Source organism: Aedes aegypti, chromosome 2 (assembly GCF_002204515.2).
Source record: "Aedes aegypti strain LVP_AGWG chromosome 2, AaegL5.0 Primary Assembly, whole genome shotgun sequence".
In the NCBI taxonomy this organism is placed as follows: domain Eukaryota; kingdom Metazoa; phylum Arthropoda; class Insecta; order Diptera; family Culicidae; genus Aedes; species Aedes aegypti.
In genome coordinates, this window is record NC_035108.1 from 324,491,576 (window position 1) to 324,516,887 (window position 25,312).

Below are 25,312 nucleotides of genomic sequence, written 5' to 3' on the forward strand. Positions count from 1 at the left end.
CGAAACGTCGGATAAGTAGAAGCAAAAGTAATTACAGTTGCTTAAAGACTGAAAGAGCCGATAAAACTATAGAAAAAAGATTATCTAGACAGCATTTATCAAAGAATAGCTTAACTGGTGCATATTGGAGCATTCTTTTATAGTGTTCGATTCTTTATGTAATGCATTTGTCAGTTCAATTAGATTGTTGTTGGGCTAACCATCGATTGACTATTGATTTAACTAAACTAGTCTAAAGTAATGACTCATATTGTTCTGTTAAATGTGTTTGTGTACTGGTTTGTACAAACACCACTCTTATGCCTATATTTACAGAATTGCGTTATACAAATATCGGTTATTCAAGCGGAAGGATTTTTCTTGAGAAGATTTTTCAGAGGAGTGATAGAAATAAATTAGATTGTTTTACATCTTCTCAGCTTTTATTTGCTTGCCTCAACTAATAATGTTGATACTTGAAATTGTTACAATGATCAGAAAAAAACTTACATTGTGTGACGCTTTGGAGTCCTGATGTTGAATCATTTCAAAAGCAAATGAAAAAAAAACATGTCTTTGGTACATTTGAATTTTTATCACACCGTTGAATTCGACTTCCGGTTGCTTCACACCTTCCTAGAGTTTGGTCGGCAATCAAATCACACAATTTCGGCAATTCATACAATCGAGAGATGCTGCTGGACCAACGAATCTACATGATGTAGGGGCGTTCGTTTGAATGGATATTCCCTTGACATGCATCGACGAATGTTGCGCATTTATCAATCTATACAAGGATGTTTGGATACCCATGTAGGTTCGAGTGCCGCGGTGCCTGACCATCGTTTCGTCTCCGGCTGGCAACATTTTTGCCTAACTTGCCATACGATGTAGCCAAAGTATTCGAAATTTCCAAATGTACAACTCATACGGCTTCTCAACGTCTGCAACCCACATAGTTTTCACCGTTTATCAAGCTTCTGCAGAGACCAGTGGTTTGTCATCATATGAAGTTTTCTTTTCTTAGGGATGTGAGGATACCTTTTCCCACTTAGGGCTCTTCAGTTGTCGCTTGTTTGTCCTGGAACAAGAAAGCAAAGTGCAACTTTGTAAGGCATATTGGCTTTGATGGAAACTATTTGATATAGGTTTTAGTAATGAATATCGGTCTGGTACGGTGGTAGGTTGTGACTATCATGGATGGAATTTATGCAAATAGGGGAATTCGGAGGGTAAAACCGACACACCTAGCTTATTGATAGAAAATTTGTGTACTTTCGCTTGTTAAACGAACCTAAAATTCTTGTAGAATCACATATTGGTTATAAATCTATCAATCCTTGCGATCGCTGGATGATATATTAGCTTATATAGTGATTTAAATCAAATTGAAATTTCATCATTTTTAGGTGGAACAATTTAGAGTGCGGGTAAGATCGACACCCTGTTGGGGTAAAACCGACACTTCCATTTTGAGTAGAATTTATACGTTGTGAACATCACCATCACAATGCATATTTAAAAGAATACTTTAAACGTGACTTTCGACATTTATGACCCTTACTCCAAAGGATTAATCACATATTACGTAAATTATTGAGGAGACGCCAAAGATCCACTAAATATATGTGAAAATTTCAAATGTCCCATACTAAGGTTACAAAGTTGGGGTGAGTACACATGGATTATTAATTTGTGTTCATGGAATGCTTACGAAGATGTAGTTGTAGCGAATGTTTGGTATTGAAAATAAATAATGTTTTATTTTAACAAAACAGAAAAGTGTTATTATTTTTAGATGATAAACACTGTAGAACCTCATAGTTTGTAAATAAACAAAAAGATTATGAAAATATTTCAAATTCTATTATTTCTTCAATTTAAAATGAGAAAAATTTCTTCAAGCTTCATCAAATTAGTTGAACCGTGATAACATAGAAATTTTTTTTTTAATACTTAATGATAGCTTGTGGCAAGTCATATAGTGTCATATTTTACATGTTAACAAATTCGCCATCCATGAACTTCACTGTAATTCGAAAATAAAGACTCACATAAACTACAGAGATGGTCTTCCGATTAGAAAGATTCCCTGAAGTTAGATTATGAAGCAAAGAAAGGTGTCGATTTTACCCCAAATGAAAGTGTCGATCTTACCCCGAGTGTACATTTATTTTTCAATAGCGTTTTCAGCTGTCGAAAAACCAGAAATTAATTTCTCCTTCATGTTGTATCAACGTAATAATAGTAAATGATGATGTAGACGCAGAACAAAAAATGATATTATCAGAATTTCACATGCGAAATAGTTAAAGAAAAACAGCGAAATATTGCAACTGCTGTTGCTTCTATGTTATCCAATATGGTTTTGTTATTTATTTTGGCAGTTTATTGGTAGTGTCAGTTGTAATGTCATTCGAAACACAACATCTCACAAGTTAAGATAGAGCGTGGTGGAAATTGCATGAAAATCTGCTCAAAACATGAAAAATCAAAGGGTGTCGAGCTTACCCACAGTGTCGGTTTTACCCTGATTTCCCCTATAGATTTTTACGTTATATGACAAACATGGATTCGTTCTAAAATCTTAATGTCAAATACTTGTACAGAAAACAGGCTAACAACAACAAAAAAAAACATAAAATTTGAATCGAATCATTTATTATTATTATTATTATTATTATTATTTTTCAATACTGATTTACTCCAGGTATCCTTCCGGGGATTTCGTTCAGACATTCATTCGGGGTTTCGCCCAGGAACTCCTCCGGATATTTTTTTCCAAGAACTCCAAGGATTTCCTCCAAGGATTCCTCCGGGGATTTCCTCCAGAAACTCCTAAAGGCAATTCCTCCTGGGTTTTTATCCAAGAATTCCTCTGGAAATTGTATTAAAAAGTTCCTCCGGGGATTTTTCAGAGAATTTATCCGGAGATTTCCACCAGGAATTTCTCTGGAGATATGCTTCAGGAGATTTCCCACAGGATTTTATCCGGAGATTTCCCTCAGGAATTTCTTCTTAAATGTTCTCCAAGAATTCCTCCGGGATTTTCAATAATTGCTTCAAGGATATCCCGATTTTCTGTAGGAATTGTCCAGGTAATTTCCTCCAGAAATTCTTCCGGGGATTTCGTCCAGAAATTCTTCCAAGAATTTCGTCCAGGAATTCCTCCAGAAACTCCTCTGCTGATTTGCTCCAGGAATTCCTCCGGGTATACCCTCAAAAACTCTTCCGCGGATTTTCTCCAGGAATCCCTCTGGCGATTTGTTTCAGGAATTCAACCGGGGAATTCTCAGGGAATTTCCAACAGCAGTTTTTCTGAGGATTTCGTCCAGAAATTTTTCTGGGGATTACCTCCAGGAATTACTCCCGAAAATCATCCTGGGATTTGCTTCAGAAATTGTGCCGGAGTTTTTCTCCAGAAATTCCTTCGGAAATTTTTTTCCATGAATTCCTCCGTGGATTTTCTCCAGAAATTTCATCCGGAAGGTTTTGAAGATTTGCACCAGGAATTTCTCCGGGGATTTCTTCCAAGAATTCCTCCAGGAATTCCTCCAGAAAATTTTCCGGAGATTTCCTTCAGAAATTCCTTTGGGGATTTCATCCAGGAATTCATTCGGAAATCTTCATGAACTCTGAGAATTTCCTCCAGAAATTAATCCGGGGATTTCCTCCAGGGATTCCTCCAGGGACTTAATCCATAAATATCTGCGGGGATTTCTTACATAAATTCCTCCAGGAATCCCTCAAGGAATTGCTCCGAAGATATGCTCTAGAAATTCATCCGGGATATCCTCATAGAATTCCTCCGAGGATTTGTTTCAAGAATTCAACCGGGGAATTCCCCTCAGGAATTGCTGTGGTAGTTTTCTCTAATCGTCCTCCGGGATTTATGCATAGAATTCATCAGGGGATATGCTTTAGGCATTCATCCGGAGATTTCCCAATTCTATGGGGGTTTCCTCCAGAAATTTCTCTGGGAAATTTCTCCAGGAACTAATCTGGGGATTTCTCAAAAGAACTCCTCTTAAGGTTCTCACAAGGATTTCCTCCGGGGTCGAAAATTTCCTTCAGGAATTTTCTCCAGAAATGCCTCCGGAGAAATTCCACCTTCTTCCAAGAATTCCTCCGGAAATTATTTTGGTTCCTTCTGTTTTTTTTTTAATTTCTCCAGGAGTTCTCGAGAGTTCTTCAAATAATTCCTCGGAAATGCTCCGGAGTTCCACTAGGAATTCTTTTGAAGCTACTTCGAGAAATTCCCTACATTCCCTCCGAGAATTCCTCCAGAGTTCCTCAGGAAATGTTCCAAAACTTCCTTCAGAGTTCTTCGTGAAATTCTTCCGGAGTTCCTCCAGGATTTTTTAGTCCTTCCTGGAATTGTTGGGGATTTCCTAAGGCAAATCCTCTGGATTTAAACTAGCAATTCCTCGAAACTCCCTCCGGATTTTGTTAGCGTTAGTTAGCGTTAACGTAGTCTCGAAACTCCCTCCGGATTTTCACCGGAAATTCTACCAGAGTTCTTTCAGAAAATCCTTTGGAGTTCCTCTAGCGATTCCTCTGGGTTTCATCCAGTAATTCCTGGAAAGTTCCTCCTTAGAATTTCCACCTTATAGTCTTAGGAATTACTCCGGAGTTCATCATGCAATTACCCTGGAGTTCCTCTAGAAACGCCTCCGAGTTCATTCAGAAACACACCCGGAGATTCTCCAGGAACGCCTTCGGAGTTCCTCCAGGAATTGCTCCATAGCTCCACCAGGATTTCCTTTGTCTATGAATTTGTCCAGACTTCCTCCAAGAACTCCTTCAGAGTTCCTCCTAGAATTCTATCGTATCTTCACCGGTAATTCCTCCTGAGTTGCTCTAGAAATTCCTCCGGAGTCCCTTCAGTAATTCTTCTGGATTTTATCCAACTGTTCCCCCAGTAGAAGCAATAACCTTAGAATGCTAATGTCACTATTGTTCGTGTTACCAACATCTAGTTGGCCACGCGCTGACAGCGTGAGTACCGGTCATCAAAGTGTCAAATATTTTTTTTAAAAACATGACAAAACATCCTCTTCCACATGGCATTGAACAAACTATGAAACAGTACAGTTAAAGGCTATTATAAATTAATTCAGTTTTGTGACAACAGCGCCATTAGCGTTCTACTACTTATATTTCTATTGTTCCCCCAGAGCTGTAAAGCAGGGTTTCTCAACCGGTGGTCCGCGGACCCCTAGGGGGCCGTGAAAAGTTCCCAGGAGGTCCGCGAAGCAATTGAGAACAAGTGTTGTTTCTCCTAACAGATGAATAAGTCTCGCGTAAAAATTTAAAAGGGCCGATCCTAAGATCATTCAATCAGGGAAAATTTGATATGATATTGATCACTTCATTTTTAATTGTTATTTCTCTGCATTTAAATACATCTGTACGATATCTTAGCTCGTTGATGGCATTTTACTATTTCAATACAGTTAATAAAAGATATTATTATTGAAAAACTGCCAAAACGGTGGAAAAAAAATATGAGATTAAATGTTTTACCCATTTTCGATTTTCAGCAGACCATTGGCCTTTTATGAGTTTTGTTAGCGTGCCGTGGCCACGAGGATAGGCCCTTTGGGTTTCCAACGAATGAGCACGAGAGAGTCATTGGCATCTCAACCTACTAAAGGCCAATGACAGTTTGCGTTTTTTTTTCGATTGTAGGCCATCTTGATGGAGAAAGAATCCAATCATCGGCCGTTTTGAAGCAGTGATGATTGAATGTTTTGGAAAAAGCGGGTTATTGGCTGTTTTTAAAAATCGAATTTACAACTTTTTTAACGTGTTTTTATGATTATGTGACAATCTTTCTTGGAGGTACGACTGTTATGTTGATGTTTGAGGTTATGGCTTTTCAGTCTTAAAAAAATAAACCTCAAAAAACGGATTTTTGCTACATCCGACGTTTCGTAAGCAAAAAATCCGTTTTTGAGTTTTTATTTAAGACTGAAGCTATGTTGACAATGTTTGTATAGGTTTGTGGGTGTTGGGAGATACAATCGAAATTGTATCAAAGCCTGATTTTTTATTACAATTGGATCATTGCTCATGGGCTTTTAGATTTTTAACGCGAAAAATGTGATGAATCTTCAAGCCCAAGTAAACATGGAGCAAATGTCATTTTTCAACCAATAAATAAAATAAAAACACATAGTCTCATTATTTTGCAAGTAAAACAGACTGTGTGTTGCTTATTTTTACGATTCTGTCGATTTTAACTGCTTTTTCACTTTTGGCATTTGCTTCATTTTTACTTGGGCCTTAATACAGTTTGGTCTCAAGAGAATATTATTTACCGAGTTTGCGAATATATGATCTGTCTCTTGTTGTCGACAGCTCAGTCTTAATTCTGAGATAGTCGAAGAATCTACGTTTCAACTTCCAGCCGCAACCCCCAATAGTTCCTTTCAACTGTAAAAATACTGAAAAATATCGTCAATATGATCCTGTCAGTTAAGGAGTTGCAAAGTCAGTTATAGTTACTCAACGCACAGCCATGCAAAATTCTATCCAGTGTGATCTTGAATATTGAAAACTAAGATAATTCTGGAGGTATCAATATAAAATATTTGAAATATTTGAAGATTAATTCTTAGTTGATTTTACAAGCTTACTGACGAAATCCAAGGTTTTCGGAGATTTCCTGCGATTTTTTATTTTTGGTGATTAGTTGGCGAGATCCCGGAGTTATTTCCATTGTGAAGTATTTTATTTCTTTGCACTCTTCATTTCCACTACTACAAGGTTTTTTTTTTCAAAATTACTGATCACAATATGCGTTGTTTACAAGCGCTTCTTTTTACAAGTTTCAGACAATTCAGCCGAAAAAATTGCCCCCTGTCAAAGTGATCCTGGAAGTGGCCAAAGTTTTTATTATTGGAAAATACGAGGTAAATTCCTGAATCAATTCATAGTGGGACTCCTCAAAAGATTACAGCAGGATTTTTGGATTGACGATTTCTCCATTAGGATTTGTTGTGGGAATACCAGACATGATTTGTAGGAGTGCCTGTCCAGTACTTAGATAACACTTCAATAGTCGCGTTGTGTATATTGTACAATATAGTTGAGAAAACCTCGCTTTTCGATCACAGCCACAGCTTGGTGCTTCTGGATTGATCAGCTGCGTGGCGAACGCAAGGGGAAAATATTGGAGGAGATTCGGTATTCCATAACATTGATTTTTAAAACATCCCATTTAGGGTCGTCAGACGTTCGTAAAGCTTCAAAGGAGGGTCGCGGGAACCAAAACAGTTGAGAACCACTGCTGTAAAGGGAAACTGCTTTTGGATTTCAGTCATAGTTCCTTTTGTAATTATTCCGTCGTTCTTTCAGAAATTCCTCCAGTAATTTTTTGTTTGATGGGGATGTGTTTGAAGTTGTTGAACAATTTGTTTACCTTGGAACATTTGTGACATGTGACAACGACGTTTCCCGCGAAGTGAAAAGACGTGTTGTGGCTGCGAATAGGACCTTTTACGGACCACGTAACCAGCTTAGGTCCCGCAGCTTGCAAACGGAAACAAAATTCGCTTTGTATAAAACATTGATTCTTCCGGTGGCTCTCTACGGGCACGAAGCGTGGACGTTGAAAGAGTCAGACCGGAAAGCTCTCGCTGTTTTCGAGCGTAAAGTGCTGCGGACAATACTCGGTGGGAAACTCGAAAATGGTGTGTGGCGCAGACGCATGAATCACGAGTTGTATCAAGTGTACAAAGATGCGAATATTATCAAGCGTGTAAAATACGGCACACTTCAGTGGGCTGGTCACTTAATGCGAATGTCGGAAGAAAGAATTGCGAAAATAATATTCAGCAGGGAACTAGGTTGAGGTCGGCGGCTTCGGGGAAGACCACGAATACGCTGGCTGTACGCAGTGGAAGACTACTTAAACGTTCGGGGCAACTGGAGAAGTTTCGCCCAAGACCGACGCCCGGCAACGGCGTGACGCTACGCTAACGTGAAGTGTCTTTTTAGAAATTCCTTCAGACTTCCTCAAGGAAATCCTCCAGAGCTCCGCCGGGAATTCCTTCAGAGTAATTTCGTTACTCCGGGTATTCCTCAAAGAATTTCTTCAGAATTCCTCCAGGATTTGCTTTCGAGTTTCTCCAGGAACTCTTTCGTAGTTTCTCAAGGAACTTCTTCGTAGTTTCGCTAGAAATTTCTCAAAAAATTCTTTTGAAATTTTTGCCGAAAATTTCTTTATGGATCCTTCAGGAAATCTTTCAGAGTTCTTCCAGAAATTCCTTTGGAGATCCTCCAGAAATTTCCGGAAAGTTCTTCTGAGATTTTTTCCATAGTCCATTCAGATTTTTTTTTCAAATTTCTCTAGAAAATATTACGTAGTTCCTCAAGCAATTTTTTCGGTGTTCCTCCAGGAATTCTTTTGGAGGTCCTCCAAGAATTTCTTCAGAGTTCTTCATGGATTTTTTCTGGATTCCTCCAGCAATTCATTCAGATTTCCTACCGGGAATTCCTTCGGACTTCCGCCAAAAGTTCGGAGTTTCCTCAGGAATTCTTCAGTAATTCCTCAGAAATACTGCGGAATTCCACTAGGAATTCTTCTAGGATTACTCAGATAATTCTTATAGATTTTCTACGAGAAATTCTCCGGAATTCTTACGTAAATTTCTCAAGAGTTCCTCCTGGAATCCCTCCGGAGTTTCTCCTCGAATCTCTCCGGAGTTTCTCCAGGAACTCTTTTCTTCCAGAAATTCCTTAGGAATTCCACCGGGAATTATTCTTCCATAAATTCTTCCGGGATTCCTTACGAAATTCCTCTGAATTTGATCTAGCCACTTCCACGGTAGTTCCATTGTTTCTTCAGGATTTTCACCGCAGTTCCTTAAGCAATTACCTTGGTCTTACAGGAACGTCTCCGGAGTTCCTTTACCGATTGTCCCGGAGTTCCTCTAGTATTTTTTTTAAGATATCTTCCAGAAATTACTTCAGTTGGGAGCACCAATGGAATTTCTCCTTTAGATTTTTTCATGGTTCCTCCATAAATTCCTCGGGAGTTCCTCCAGTAATTCCTTCGGAGTTCCTCTAGGAATTCCTTTGAAATTTCTACAGAAATTCTACAGGACTTCCCTTGGAGTTTCTCTGAGAATTCCTCCAGACTTCGTCCGGGAAATATTTCTCAGCAGTTTTTCCGGAAAATTATCTAGAGCTCCACCGAGAATTCCTTCCTAGCTCTGCCGGGAATTCCTGTGGAGCTATGCCACTGATTCTATTGGAATTCCTCCGGGAGTTACTTTGAAGTTCACCCAGGTACTCCTTCGGGATTCCGATGGTTCAATCAATTCTGCATTAGTTTTCTGCTGGTTCAATTCACTTTGTTTGTTTTTGTTGATCACTTTCGAAATGGATAGAGAAAAATACATCAACCGGTGCATGAGGCGTGCGGTTTGGTCTATTTTTACTGGTCTATTTAATTTTGACAGATCAATTTTTAGTAAAAATTTGGACCAAAAAATGGACCACCGGTGAAGTTGCCCTTAGAGAAACGTATTCCAATAACAGTATTATGATGTTGGAAAAATAAACTTTTAAATACATTGTGCAACATATTCAGATTACAAGATATTGTATCCTAACGGTTCATTATCAAAACAATATAAATGCTCAATTATATTTTTGGGGGACCAGATAGACATAGCGGTAAACGCACAGCTGAGCGTCGTGAGTTCGAATCCCACCGGTCGTGGATCTTTTCGGGTTGCAAATTTTTCGGGTTTCAAATTTACTCGAGTTCTCAGGGCATATAGTATCTTCGTACCTGCTACACAATCTACACATGCAAAAATGGTCAATCGGCAAATAAAGCTCTCAGTTAATGACTGTGAAAGTGCTCAAAAGAACATTAAGATGAGAAGCAGGCTCTGTCCCAGTAGGGATGCAACACCAGGAAAAAAAAACAATTGGTTGCTATGAGATTAAACATGCATTAACAGCATTTTGCCGGCCCACAATGTGCATTGTAACTGATGTAAGTAACCTATGAATACTTTAGCAAAAATAGCCCACCTCAGCAAAAATGCAATGGATGCGGTCCAAGAGAAGCTGTACTGCCTCCTGATGGTCTTCTCCCTAGCTTTCAGCAATTCAATTAGTTCATCAAAGCTTAACGATGTGGCACTCGATTTTTCCGTACATTAAGCAAACTGAACGGGAGCATGTTGCAGTTCACCTTAGGGAAACCAGCAAGTTATACTCATGGGCGAAGCCAGGAATTCATTCACAAATTTCACTTAAAATGATCACTTACACATTTTCTGCTCCTTTTTTCATGAAACATTCATAGGTACCGTTTTGATTCATATTACGGACAGCTTTTTATTACGGACACTCTACTTTGTATGGGAAACATTTCACATGAAATGTTTCATTTTTTGCCGTTCAAAAGTTCTCAATTTTGAGGCTCATTTTAGTCAACATTATCCATAGATATCTATGAAAATTTTTAATACTCAGTTGCCTCAAACGCCTCTTTAGTGGTTTGCCAAATTCGAATAATGATTCCACTTGTCTTTTTATGATTTTCATGAGCTGTACGGAATTCGAGTGTCCGGAATATGGGGCAAAAGTAAGGAAGCGTCCGGAATAAGAATCATGGAAAGTCCACACATTTCTATTCATTTAAAATTATTAATGTATCAGAAACAAAATTTTCACCCATTATTCGAAAATTTAGTGTTTTGAAGGCTCGATAGCGCCGACGAATCATACAGATTGATTTATTTTATATGCTTCCTGATGGGTTATACTACATTGAGGCCTTAAGTGTCCGTAATATGAATCAAAACGGTATATGATGAAAATTACCCTGAGCTGAGCAAATGGTCCATATAACGCCATGGACAATTTCATATTGGAGAGAGTCAAAAGATTAGATTGGAGGAGTTCATCTACTTCTTCTTCTTCTTGGCATTACGTTCTCACTGGGACAGAGCCTGCTTCTCAGCTTAGTGTTCAATGAGCACTTCCACAGTTATTAACTGAGAGCTTTCTATACCAAAGTTGCCATTTTCGCATTCGCATATCGTGTGAAAGGTACGATGATACTCTATGCCCAGGGAAATCAAAGAAATTTCCATTACGAAAAGATCCTGGACTGATCGGGAATCACACCTGGACACCTTTAGCATGGCTTTGCTTTGTAGCAGCGGACTCTAACCACTCGGCTGAGGAAGACCCCTCGGAGGAGTTCATAGTGACCCTATTTCCTTGCGGTACTGCTACCACCATTAGTGAAACTCTAGTTGGTAGTAGCTTTTCATTTTTTCTCAATGATCAGGAGAAGGGGGACTGCACCCCTGCCCCCTGGCTACACAACTGGCTATACTAACCTTCTTATTGAATTTCGATCCCATGTTGTCGTCCATCGGCCGCCGCAGAACATTGAAGGGGGTGGTGTTGGTGGTTTTGCTGTTCCACTGGCGATAACGGTTTAGATGATCCTGTTGCTGTTGCTGTAGTAATTATTGTTGCTATACTAGTGATGTAGAGGATGATGATGATGATGACTATGGGGACAACGGGCTACTCTCAGGAGAAGGATTCAGCGAAAGTGCTGAATTGGCTTGGTTCTGGTCCACCGAGGATGATGGAGGAACTGGTGGCCACAGAAGCAGCCCGGCTAATGCTCTGCCTGACGATGGAACATGACACAAGCAACAGCAACGAGAATGTCATTTGCATAATCACACTGGCCGGCAAGAGCAGTAGTAGCAACAGCAGCAATGTTGGTACTAGCAGTACTATTTGGTGCCTGGTCAGTGGCCAGCTTGTCCTGCTAAAACTGCCGGATGCTGCCGATGACATGTCTGTGGGAGTGATTGGGAGAGTTGGGTAGAAGAAATGAAAAGAAGAATGATTAATGTCGCATTGGGTAGGTCGGTGGCATCGAATGTTTCTCGCTATTTGGTCAGCACTAACACGAGGATTGCGTGAAAATTAACTGTATACTGGTTTAATTGGAAAATTGAGTAATTTGACCCTTGAGTAATTGATCTAAATTTTATTTTGTATCATGAAGTTAACTTATTAAAACCCAAGGTATCTTACAAATTAAATTAAGCATCGTATTTTTTTTATTCAGAATTGTATTCCCATAAATTAAACCTTATTTCACTCAAAAACCATATTTGTGGAGGAGATTAAAAATTGAAAAAGAAAACTTGTAACTCCATGCAATCATTTTTTAAACCCCTGTCCTCCTTCGTGATCTTTTGTCCGAACACAATTTTTTAAATCTCTAAGAACCGTGCTCTTGGCCAGACCTTTCCTTTCATCTCATAAATGACCACGTGGTTTATTTACAATCGCTAAAATTGGCAACATTTTAATCAACAATTTTTAACTGATTTAAGCTATAACTAACGATGTCAATTATATGGCTGGTTTCTAACAACGATCCAAATATTTTTGTGTCAATATCAGGATTTCGTTAGTTCTGAACCATACTTTTGTCCTTCAGCAGGCCTGATTTGGGGACAAATGCCCCAGGTCCCCTAATCAGTGGGCCGTCAAAATATAAATAAAATCGGTTTGCAACTCTGTTTAATAAAATCTTTTTTGACAACTTGTTCTACTACTGCAAAAGTTAATATTTGAACAATAGTTTTACATAAAAGTTGAAAGAAGAAACATATTTTCTAATCATCGCACTATCAGAATCTCACAGTGGTGCAAAACTTCAGAAATTTGAAGTATTAGCAGTCTGTTTTTTCACTGTTTTCAAACATGGGATATATATTAAAGCCTTAGAGTTAACTTTGAACAAAACCGACATGATACCCACAACAATTTAAAAAAAAATGAAAAATGGAGTAAAAAAATAACAATAAATGAAAACAATCGTACAAAAAATCATGTTCTCATTTGTTTCTTTTTCTTCTAAAGGATTATTCAGTAAAAAGTCAATATGAAGCAGTTGTTGGACTGATGCAGTTTCTTCAAATACCGGTTCCTCAAATAACCCAGTTCTCCGAAAAGTTATAAACTAAGAAAATATACACGAACAATACGACCACTCGCATGACAGGATGGAAAAAATAGAAAGATCAGAATTTATTTAAGGACATATTGGCTTTGAGTACCAAAATGAAATCTAATGTGGAACCTCACTTCCTTCTTCACTTGCATCAGATTTTTGAATTTTTAAGTAGAAATACTACGCAGCAACAAAGATATTGTCATCTCCTATTCTTATTGCAACAACTTTATTCCCGCAACGTCAGTTCATCACCACTTGAACAGAATATGACAATGATCGATCACCACGTGTCCAGAGATTTTCTGGGCTTCGCATTGCAATTTTCGAGAACTTTCTTCGTGTTGGTAAACATTGACACATTATCGAACGGCATCCATAAAACATGGGTGGTAAATGACTGGAAAATGCGTACCATTGGTACTTTCGCGTACCTGCAGGTATAAAATAGACCCCATTTGTGGTCCCTTAGCCTCTTGTCCAGTAACTCCTATCCCTATCTCCGCGTGGTGCCGCCTGGGGTACGAGTAACCGTAGGGAAGATCGGGTAACCAACCCTGATGGGACCTTGATCGTATGCTGACAGAGAAAAGGGGGCTCCTCTGTTCTGAAGGTGTAGCTTATCAGAGCGTCTGTTCTCCATGTTAGGAGCGGCTGATCATCGTCCTAGTGCCAGCGTGGGACTCTAAACAGTGCTGGTGCACGATGATCCTACGGCGAGACAGGGGGTTGATGCAGGCCTTATAAGCCAGCCGTAAAAATCATCAGTATAGGAAGCATACAATGTAAATTCGCACCGGAACAATCGGCATAGACCCAGGCATCGAAAACGGACAGTCTCTCAATTTCTTGGGAAGTACCCGCATTCTTTCCGAATTATTGAGGGTTCGCAAGTTCGACAGTGCTGCAGTAGGTTCGCTGGAAAGGGTCGACGGTACATACGTATAGGGATGGTTATACCATCTACCAGAGCTGCGGCAATAGACATGAGCTGGGCACAGATTTTATCGTGATGGGCGAAATACAGAGGCACGTGAATGGGTGATGCCAAAAATCGTTATCGAAGATCTCAACGCTCAGGTTTGGCTAGAAGGAGGAATTTAGACCGATTATGGGGAAGTTCAGCGCTCACCAGCTTACGAACGAAAACGGCCTTAGACTGATTGATTTCGTCGCCTCCAAAAACATGGCCATACGTAGTACCTACTTCCAGCAGAGCCTCCCGTATCGGTACACCTGGAGATCACCCCAACAGACTGAATCGCAAATCGACCACGTTTTGATTGATGGAAGACACTTCTCGGACATTATCGACATCAGAACCTAACGCGCCGCAAACATCGATTCGAACCACTACCTTGTGACGGGTTAAAGTGCGCCAACGACTCTCCGTTGTGAACAACATTCGGTACCGACGCCCGCCCCGGTTCAATCTGGAACGACTCAAGCTACCCGAAGTCGCAACTGAATACGCGCAAAGCCTTGAGGCAGCGTTGCGGGAAGAGGGAGAGCTCCACCGAGCCCCTCTTGAGGACTGCTGGAGTAGTCTCAAAGCAGCCATTAACAATGCAGCGGAAGGTGCCATTGGGTCCGTGGAAGGAAATCGACGGAACAATTGGTTCGACGAGGAGTGTCAGACGGTTTTGGACGAGAAGAATGCAGCGCGGGCGATGATGGTGCAACAAGGCACCCGTCAAAACGTGGATCGATACAAACAGAAGCGGAAGACAGCAAATCCATCTATTCTGGGATAAAAGGCGCCCGCCTGGAAGTGCGAAGAGATGGAGCAGCTGTACTGTTCTCAAGAAACACGCCGGGATAAGGATGGAGGTATCTTGACGGACGAACGTGAGGTGATCGAAAGGTGGAAGCAGCACTACGATGAACACCTAAACGGCGCAGAGGAGGAAGAACAGGACAGCATGAGGAATGGCTTCAACAATACGGCGGATGAGGGAGACGTGCCAACTCCCACAATATGTGAAGTTAAGGATGCTATCAAACAGCTCAAGAACAACAAAAGCAGCTGGAACTTATTAAATGGGCCAGGACAGGTTGGCCGTCTATCGCCACTGACAAGCAGATTTAAGGGAAGTTATGGATAGTGTACAGTGCTGTATGAAGATATCGGGTGCATTATCGGACCCGTTTCAAATATGCAAAGGACTTCCACAAGGCGATGGTCTTTCCTGCTTCCTGTACAATATTGCGCTAGAAGGTGGCTTCAACATGCGGGGAACGATCTTCAATAAATCCAGCCAGTTCATTTGTTTCGCTGACGACGTGGACATTGTCGGAAAGAACGTTCCAGGTGGTTTCTGAACAGTATACCAGGCTGAAACGTGAAGCTGATCGGGTTGGATTGAAGGTAAATACGTCGAAGACGTAATATCTGCTGGCTGGAGGAACCGAGCGCGATAGAGCTAGCATTGGCAGACGCGTGATGATCGACGCGGATGAGTTCGAGGTGGTGGACGAATTTGTCTACCTCGGATCATTGATAACGTCGGATAGCAACTGCAGCAATGGGGCCCAGATAGCCGTAGCGGTAAACGCGCAGCTATTCAGCATGACCATGCTGAGGGTCGTGGGTTCGAATCCCGCTGGTCGAGGATCTTTTCGTAAAGGAAATTTTTCTCGATTCCCAGGGCATAGAGTATCTTCGTACCTGCCACACGATATACACATGCAAAAATGGTCAGTCGGCAAAGGAAGCTCTCAGTTAATAACTGTGGAAGTGTTCATAAGAACACTAATCTGAGAAGCAGGCTTTGTCCCAGGCTGGGACGTAACGCCAAAAAAAGAAGAAGAAGAACAACTGCAGCAGAGAAATTCGAAGACGTATCATTGCCGGAAGTCGTGCTTACTACGGACTCCACAAGACCTTGCGGTCTGGTAAACTTCACTTCCGTACTAAGTGCACCATGTACAAGACGCTGATAAGACCGGTAGTCCTCTATGGGCATGAGACGTGGACAATACTCGAAGAAGACCTGCAAGCGCTAGGAGTTTTTGAACGACATATGCTTAGGACGATCTTCGACGGAGTATGTGAGAACGGCGTATGGAGGAGAAGAATGAATCACGAGCTTGCGCAACTCTACGGTGAACCCAGTATCCAGAAAGTCGCCAAAGCTGGAAGGGTACGATGGGCGGGACACGTTGAGAGAATGCCGGACAACAATCCCGCAAAAATGGTGTTCACCTCAAATCCGGCCGGTACAAGACGAAGGGGAGCGCAACGAGCTAGGTGGTTTGACCAAGTGGAGCAGGATCTTGGAAGTGTGGGGCGATCGAGAAATTGGAGGATAGCAGCCATGGACCGAGTTAGTTGGCGTAACATTGTGGCGCAGGTCATGTCTTGAAGGACGTAGAGCCAGCAAAAGTAAAGTAAGTATCCATAAAACAAATTAGATTTCCTGTTTGAATAACTGATTAATCGCGAATTGTAAAGGTTGCAACAATGTTGCGCCCTGTGATTGTCATGACAATTTTGCTTTTGGTTATACAAGCACCAATTTTACTTTGGATTATACAATACACCCTATACAACACTATCCGCAAAAGTTGGGACAAACAGTTGTGAGCGAGCTTGCTTTGTTGTTTGTTTTTCGTGTGTTTTGATGACAATTTGATTAACTGGTTTTAAGTATGGGCAGGGTCTGGGATCACTGTAGTTCATCCGGAAGGTATATCGTGTCAGCTCAATTGTCGTATCGTGGGGTTGGAACCAACTTTTGAGGGCTTCGACTGATGTATGACCAGGAACATCATTCCAACAAAAGTGACAACACACATAGAAAACACGTACAACTTGAAACTGTATTAAGTATTATAACATTGTTGATAAAGTCACTAAGTTGCTGAATATGGCGTCATGTCTGCTGAGCTGCGAACAAACATTTCGACAGATATTTACATCTTTTTCGTAACTAACACAGAAAAACTTTCCAAAGGACTAAAGCTTTCCAAAATTGTGATTGAACTTTTTTCAACCATATCAGCAAGAAAAACAAATAGGTATTCATTGAGAGACTCCAAAGCCGAAAAAGCACAGAATATACTGTGTAAAACGCTTTTATAAGAGGCAAAGTATAGGCTTATGGGAAAAGCAGTTAATATGAGGTACAGTTTGCAAGTCATTATCAAGAAATACCCACTGTTATATAATGGATTTGTATGGCGGGATTCATATGAAACTGCAGTGCAATGACAAAAATTAGATTTTTCACTTTGACTGATATATGTACATTGAACCAAAAGCTTAACGTTGTTCAATTGTTCGTAATATTTTGTCAGCTTCTCACTTCATATCTTAATACCGGAAGTATGTTTATCACTGCTATGTATCCATTAGGTATAACAAACGACACAAACTGCAGATGGTTTGTCCACTTCGGATGCAACAAAGGCGATTCTAGGAAAGTTTTCAATTATCCTGGGGTGATCAGCGCCAGAATACATTAAGATGCAATTCACGACGGCGACCAAAGCTCATAATCATCGTCAAATGGGTCGATATGCCATAATGCTTCCTTAATTACCTTGCAGCTGAGTCATGTAGGCATCGCTGTTTGATTGTCGAAATCACCGCCGGTGTCGTGATGGTGGTACGAAGATGCCGGAAATTGTTCGTACAGTGAGTGAATGTGGTTCACGTTGAGGCCCACCGGTGATGCGGACGCCGATGTCAGCATGTTGGGCCGCTCGTCTTCAAGTGTCCGTTCCGAGCGCTGCTCGTACACATTGTAAATTCTGGCAACACATGTGAACTACCGCAGCATCCGGGTGGGAGTGTGTAGGGGGTTGACCAATGGCCACGATGGATTGGCATATGTTAATCAAAGAGAAGAATAGAATTCATTAGAGCGATTGTTGTCAAAACTGGAAACAATGTAAATGACAATTCTGAACTTGACAAGTATTCAGAAACAATCATAAAAAAGAATTTTTGGGTTTTAACAGGGTTGTATAAATAACAGACCTGAAATCCGATAGTTGTTTATAAAACCACAATAAAACCATAGAAACTGAAAAAATTTTCAACGATGATTCTAAGCTCGAACAATATATAGAAATAATTAATAATAATTGATGTATTTCGATCAAAAACAAATTTAGGGTTTATAAGAGATTTATAACAGACTAAAAACGAAAAAAGGTTGCCTCACCTTTAGCTTCGTGCGGCCCACATAGTAATTGGTGACCTGGAAGAACAACCCCAAGATGGACGTTTCCAGACCATTGTCGGGATCCCGGACGACGGAGTACAGGACCGTCTGTTTTGGACTGACCTGTGGAATGATGCATTCAAAAACAGAATAATATATGTATACACAAGCAAGCACACATGAGCATAGCTTCCGGCTGCCAATGAGTTCGCTGCAGATGTAATAATGATTAAAATGAAATAACAGCCTGTGCGAGAGACTCACGTACTACCTCATTGCCATTGACGAGCCACGTCAGATTGGCCGCAGGTTTCGAATAGTAAGATGTACAGTTTCCCAGTAGCAGGTCCCCTATCCGGTAGTACGGCTTCAGTCCCGATATGTGCGGTTTGCTCATGGGAATATCTGGAAAGGCAGTAATGACCATGTATTAGCAGCACACGATTGCATCGATGATGTCGGACAAAACGACATGCGGTGGCTTTGAGTTAGTTTGGTTCGTAATATTAATTCATTGCATGGTGCACGGATGTAAGACCGATGCCAAGAAATGGCCTTAGGTTCTGTTCAACGGAAACAAACTATTTTGTTTTCTTGTAACTGTTCTAATCGATTATAGTTTTCAATATTGTATTTATGTGGATTAATTTGCATCTCGTATTTTGTTTTGTTGCTTTATAATTATCTTTGCGAATATTACATGCGAATATTTCTACTACAAGTGACACGTAAGCTTCGTTTTTTGGCGGAAAGGCTTGTGTCATTCGCAAACTACGATTTTTGACATGCCTGAGGTAACTCAAATGTGCAAATATTGTATCATATTGGCCCCAAAATGCAACCCTAAGGAACACCAGCTTTTACAGGAAGTCTTTCAGACTTGAAGTTCTGATAATTAACCTAAAGTGTACGATTTGATAGATTACTTTGGATTATTCTAACAATGTATGTTGGAAAATTTAAGTTTTACAATTTTACAATCAAGCTTTCATGCCAAACACTGTCGAAAGCTTCTTCTATGCTTAGAATCATTTATATCCTACTGTATGAACAACTAGGTGTGATACTCGGTCACTATAGATGTGTCTTAATTAGTAAATTTTAGACAGTAGCATACTCACTCACAACTTCCATCTCGCTGGATACGACCATTGTGTGGAAGGAAGGTGCATCTGCGGACACTTCGCAAGTGTACCGGCCGGACATCGTTGGCTCCACTGCGGTCAGCGTCAAATGACTTCCGTTGGACTGCGAACGCTAAACGGCGGGGCGAACAGGAACGGGAGAAAATTAAAAGGAAAAACCGGAGGTTAGTTTTGTGTGTTTTCATCGTCTGGCAATGTGCTGGAAAGGCAACCAACCAGCTTGTGATGGTGTGATATGGTATAATATATGATTTGCTATCAAATGATAACATTAAACTTTACGCGTTATTTTCTGAAATAAAATAAATTATTTAACATTTCATCACTCATCGAAATTAAATTTTTATCTATAACAGTTGTTCGGAATATCGGAACAAGCCTGTACCGCCGATTATACCGATTCTCCTGATGAATCTACAACGAGTTGCGACTGACGATACAACAAAAGAAGAAATTTTAGAAAGCTAGAATTGATTGATCAAGTTTCTGAATATTACTTCATTATTGAACTTAATTTAAGTGTAATTCCATATATTTCAATGCTCATTTATATTTCTCCATTGTTCTGATGGTTTAATATTGAACCTATTTACACTAATAATTGTGAAACGATTGAGATTTCCTAAAGCTAAGATCAAGCAATGTCATTTAGACGACCTATCAACCAGTGTTTGGAATTAACTCTTGGCTGCCTGAGGAAATTAGAATAAAAACTTGTTGTAAGTTTGTAATAATTAAGTGATTGATAAAAATATCTAAAATAAATCTAATTACAGCTTCAAGCTGTCATAACAAGACTGCTCTGAGGACCGATTGTAGTTCTATCCGAACAATAGTCCACTTTTGGGGGTTGGAGGGTTAAAGTGGCTAACAGTCTTTACAAAAAACGACCACTCGTCTCCATCGATATGCATGGTACAAAGCTTGCATTTCAATTCCAAAAAATCCCTCAACCAGTAGGTTTCCTTGTGTGTGTACCAACCACCAGCAGCATTATCATTATCGTTTAGGGGTCCGTCTGGTTGGTGCGGATGGCTCGACGGCTACAGTATACGAGCTTGAAACAGAATCATGATTCTCCCCCACTCCACACGTGACTTTCGCTTGTTTATCTTGCCCTGACCCACACAATATGTTTAGAACATAAGCGACTGGAAGCCAACACAGAGAGCGACCGACCGACAGAAAGCTGAAAGATGTCGTCGCTGGCTGGTGAGCCTGTCGGCGATGGACAGCTGCACCAGAAGTGGACTATAGTGTACTCAGGGAACAAGTGTTTACCGCGAGTACACCTACAAAAAATATCCCTTCGTATGGCCGTGTACAGTGTTGGACAATATATTTGCAAATTATTCGAAGTTCTATACGAAATAGTCAACTTTAGCGGGTTAAATCTCAACATATTTTTGAGATTTTTTTTTTCCATTTATGACTAGTGAAAGTTTTGACCAAATTCACATTTATTAAACCGTTCATGCTATTAATCTCATGAGAAAAGGGAAAAATATATGTTGAAGTTTTGATGTGCTGTGAAAAAATTATACAAATCTGATAATAAGTAACCCAAATTATACAAATCTGATAATAAGTAACCCAGATAGCCGTAGCGGTAAACGCGCAGCTATTCAGCATGACCATGCTGAGGGTCGTGGGTTCGAATCCCGCTGGTCGAGGATCTTTTCGTAAAGGAAATTTTCTCGATTCCCAGGGCATAGAGTATCTTCGTACCTGCCACACGATATACACATGCAAAAATGGTCAATCGGCAAAGAAAGCTCTCAGTTAATAACTGTGGAAGTGCTCATAAGAACACTAATCTGAGTAGCAGGCTTTGTCCCAGTTGGGACGTAACGCCAGAAAGAAGAAGAAGAAGAAGTAACTAAGATATAACCATCCAAAGTTGACATTATTTTATGGAATATTGAGAAAGTTTCAAATGTACTGTCCAATACTGTATGTTCCTAAGTAGAGGTCAGTCTGAGCCATTTCGCCGATCGTAGGATGTCGAAATGAAACTGGAGATTGGTTCGATGCCAACAACGTAGATGGTTGTTATATCGAACACGGCTCTGGGAATTGCGGTGAGAAAGTGACGACGAGTACAATAGCGTCGTCGTCGACGACAACGTAGGACAAGATAAAATAATGCCGGTCGGATGCTTCCGTATTTCTACGGGTATGCCACTGTGGCAATATTCGCCGTGAATCAGCCCAGCTGGGGTTGGGAAAATATTTGAAGGGAATGTGTTTTCCAAAGTGTGAGCTCCTATGGTGAAACCGGGCACAAACATTTGGGACAGTTTACGTTCACATCGATGGGGTGATAGTTGTATATGGGCCACGAATATGCATAAATCAATCGCTGCGGTGAGCTGTTGAAGGAAGTGATTTTGAAAAAAAAAACTGAAATTGATCGATATGATCATCACGGAAGGCACAGGACATTTTGGTTGGATTTAGGTTTATTTTGAATTGGTTTTGGATTTGGATTGGATTTGGATTGGATTTGGATTGGATTTGGATTGGATTTGGATTGGATTGGATTGGATTTGGATTGGATTTGGATTTGGATTGGATTTGGATTGGATTGGATTTGGATTGGATTTGGATTGGATTTGGATTGGATTTGGATTGGATTTGGATTGGATTTGGATTGGATTTGGATTGGATTTGGATTTGGATTTGGATTGGATTTGGATTGGATTTTGGATTGGATTTGGATTGGATTTGGGATTGGATTTGGATTGGATTTGGATTGGATTGGATTGGATTTGGATTGGATTTGGATTGGATTTGGATTGGATTTGGATTGGATTTGGATTGGATTTGGATTGGATTTTGGATTGGATTTGGATTGGATTTGGATTGGATTTGGATTGGATTTGGATTGGATTTGGATTGGATTTGGATTGGATTTGGATTGGATTTTGGATTGGATTGGATTTGGATTGGATTTGGATTGGATTTGGATTGGATTTGGATTGGATTTGGATTGGATTTGGATTGGATTTGGATTGGATTTGGATTGGATTTGGATTGGATTTGGATTGGATTTGGATTGGATTTGGATTGGATTTGGATTGATTGGATTTGGATTGGATTGGATTTGGATTGGATTTGGATTGGATTTGGATTGGATTTGGATTGGATTTGGATTGGATTTGGATTGGATTTGGATTGGATTTGGATTGGATTTGGATTGGATTTGGATTGGATTTGGATTGGATTTGGATTGGATTTGGATTGATTGGATTTGGATTTGGATTGGATTGGATTGGATTTGGATTTGGATTGGATTTGGATTGGATTTGGATTGGATTTGGATTGGATTTGGATTGGATTTGGATTGGATTTGGATTGGATTTGGATTGGATTTGGATTGGATTTGGATTGGATTTGGATTGGATTTGGATTGGATTTGGATTGGATTTGGATTGGATTTGGATTGGATTTGGATTGGATTTGGATTGGATTTGGATTGGATTTGGATTGGATTTGGATTGGATTTGGATTGGATTTGGATTGGATTTGGATTGGATTTGGATTGGATTTTGGATTGGATTTGGATGGATTTGGATTGGATTTGGATTGGATTTGGATTGGATTTGGATTGGATTTGGATTGGATTTTGGATTGGATTTGGATTGGATTTGGATTGGATTTGGATTGGATTTGGATTGGATTTGGATTGGATTTGGATTGGATTTGGATTGGATTTGGATTGGATTTGGATTGGATTTGGATTGGATTTGGATTGGATTTGGATTGGATTTGGATTGGATTTGGATTGGATTTGGATTGGATTTGGATTGGATTGGATTGGATTTGGATTGGATTTGGATTGGATTTGGATTGGATTTGGATTGGATTTGGATTGGATTTGGATTGGATTTGGATTGGATTTGGATTGGATTTGGATTGGATTTGGATTGGATTTGGATTGGATTTGGATTGGATTTGGATTGGATTTGGATTGGATTTGGATTGGATTTGGATTGGATTTGGATTGGATTTGGATTGGATTTGGATTGGATTTGGATTGGATTTGGATTGGATTGGATTGGATTTGGATTGGATTTGGATTGGATTTGGATTGGATTTGGATTGGATTTGGATTGGATTTGGATTGGATTTGGATTGGATTTGGATTGGATTTGGATTGGATTTGGATTGGATTTGGATTGGATTTGGATTGGATTTGGATTGGATTTGGATTGGATTTGGATTGGATTTGATTGGATTTGGATTGGATTTGGATTGGATTTGGATTGGATTTGGATTGGATTTGGATTGGATTTGATTGGATTTGGATTGGATTTGGATTGGATTTGGATTGGATTTGGATTGGATTTGGATTGGATTTGGATTGGATTTGGATTGGATTTGGATTGGATTTGGATTGGATTTGGATTGGATTTGGATTGGATTTGGATTGGATTTGGATTGGATTTGGATTGGATTTGGATTGGATTTGGATTGGATTTGGATTGGATTTGGATTGGATTTGGATTGGATTTGGATTGGATTTGGATTGGATTTGGATTGGATTTGGATTGGATTTGGATTTGGATGATTTGGATTGGATTTGGATTGGATTTGGATTGGATTTGGATTGGATTTGGATTGGATTGGATTGGATTTGGATTGGATTTGGATTGGATTTGGATTGGATTTGGATTGGATTGGATTGGATTGGATGGATTTGGATTGGATTTGGATTGGATTGGATTGGATTTGGATTGGATTTGGATTGGGATTTGGATTGGATTTGGATTTGGATTGGATTGGATTTGGGATTGGATTTGGATTTGGATTTGGATTGGATTTGAATTGGATTGGATTGGATTGGATTTGGATTGGATTTGGATGTGGATTTGGATTGGATTTGGATTTGGATTGGATTGGATTTGGATTGGATTTGGATGGATTTGGATTGGATTTGGATTGGGATTTGGATTGGATTGGGATTGGATTTGGATTGGATTTGGGATTGGATTTGGATTGGATTTGGATTGGATTTGGATTGGATTTGGATTGGATTTGGATTGGATTTGGATTGGATTTGGATTTGGATTGGATTTGGATTGGATTGTGGATTGGATTTGGATTGGATTTGGATTGGATTTGGATTGGATTGGATTTGGATTGGATTTGGATTGGATTTGGATTGGATTGGATTGGATTGGATTTGGATTGGATTTGGATTGGATTTGGATTGGATTTGGATTGGATTTGGATTGGATTTGGATTGGATTTGGATTGGATTTGGATTGGATTTGGATTGGATTTGGATTGGATTTGGATTGGATTTGGATTGGATTTGGATTGGATTTGGATTGGATTTGGATTGGATTGGATTGGATTTGGATTGGATTTGGATTGGATTTGGATTGGATTTGGATTGGATTTGGATTGGATTGGATTGGATTTGGATTGGATTTGGATTGGATTTGGATTGGATTTGGATTGGATTTGGATTGGATTTGGATTGGATTTGGGATTGGATTTGGATTGGATTTGGATTGGATTTGGATTGGATTTGGATTGGATTTGGATTGGATTTGGATTGGATTTGGATTGGATTTGGATTGGATTTGGATTGGATTTGGATTGGATTTGGATTGGATTTGGATTGGATTTGGATTGGATTTGGATTGGATGGGATTTGGATTGGATTTGGATTGGATTGGATTGGATTGGATTGGATTTGGATTGGATTTTGGATTGGATTTGGATTGGATTTGGATTGGATTTGGATTGGATTTGGATTGGATTTGGATTGGATTTGGATTGGATTTGGATTGGATTTGAATTGGATTTGGATTGGATTTGGATTAGATTTGGATTGGATTTGGATCGGAATTGGTACGGATTTGGATTGGATTTGGATTGGATTTGGATTAGATTTGGATTGGATTTGGATTGGATTTGGATTGGATTTGGATTGGATTGGATTTTGATTGCCAACTTAGTAACAAAATATGTTACAATCCTGG

General features: G+C 39.8%; 1 protein-coding gene across 2 annotated transcripts in view; it reads right to left on the reverse strand.

Annotated features, from left to right (window-relative positions):
• Positions 1 to 328: 328 nt before the first annotated feature.
• The window catches only part of LOC110676758 (cell adhesion molecule 2-like), a 99,284-nt gene continuing 74,300 nt past the window's right edge, over positions 329 to 25,312 (reverse strand). The window contains exons 4-9 of one of the 2 annotated variants that reach the window (XR_002500694.1): positions 19,293 to 19,428; positions 18,443 to 18,576; positions 18,172 to 18,294; positions 17,545 to 17,772; positions 11,355 to 11,831; positions 329 to 1,060 (exon numbers count right to left, since the gene is read on the reverse strand). Coding sequence is in view for 1 of the 2 variants with exons in the window: in XM_021845852.1 (XP_021701544.1) it covers positions 17,557 to 17,772; positions 18,172 to 18,294; positions 18,443 to 18,576; positions 19,293 to 19,428 (609 nt within the window). In the remaining variant the exon portion in view is untranslated. Of the gene's footprint in view, positions 1,061 to 11,353; positions 11,832 to 17,544; positions 17,773 to 18,171; positions 18,295 to 18,442; positions 18,577 to 19,292; positions 19,429 to 25,312 lie in introns of those variants that run through there. The other variant, XM_021845852.1, reaches the window with a different exon arrangement.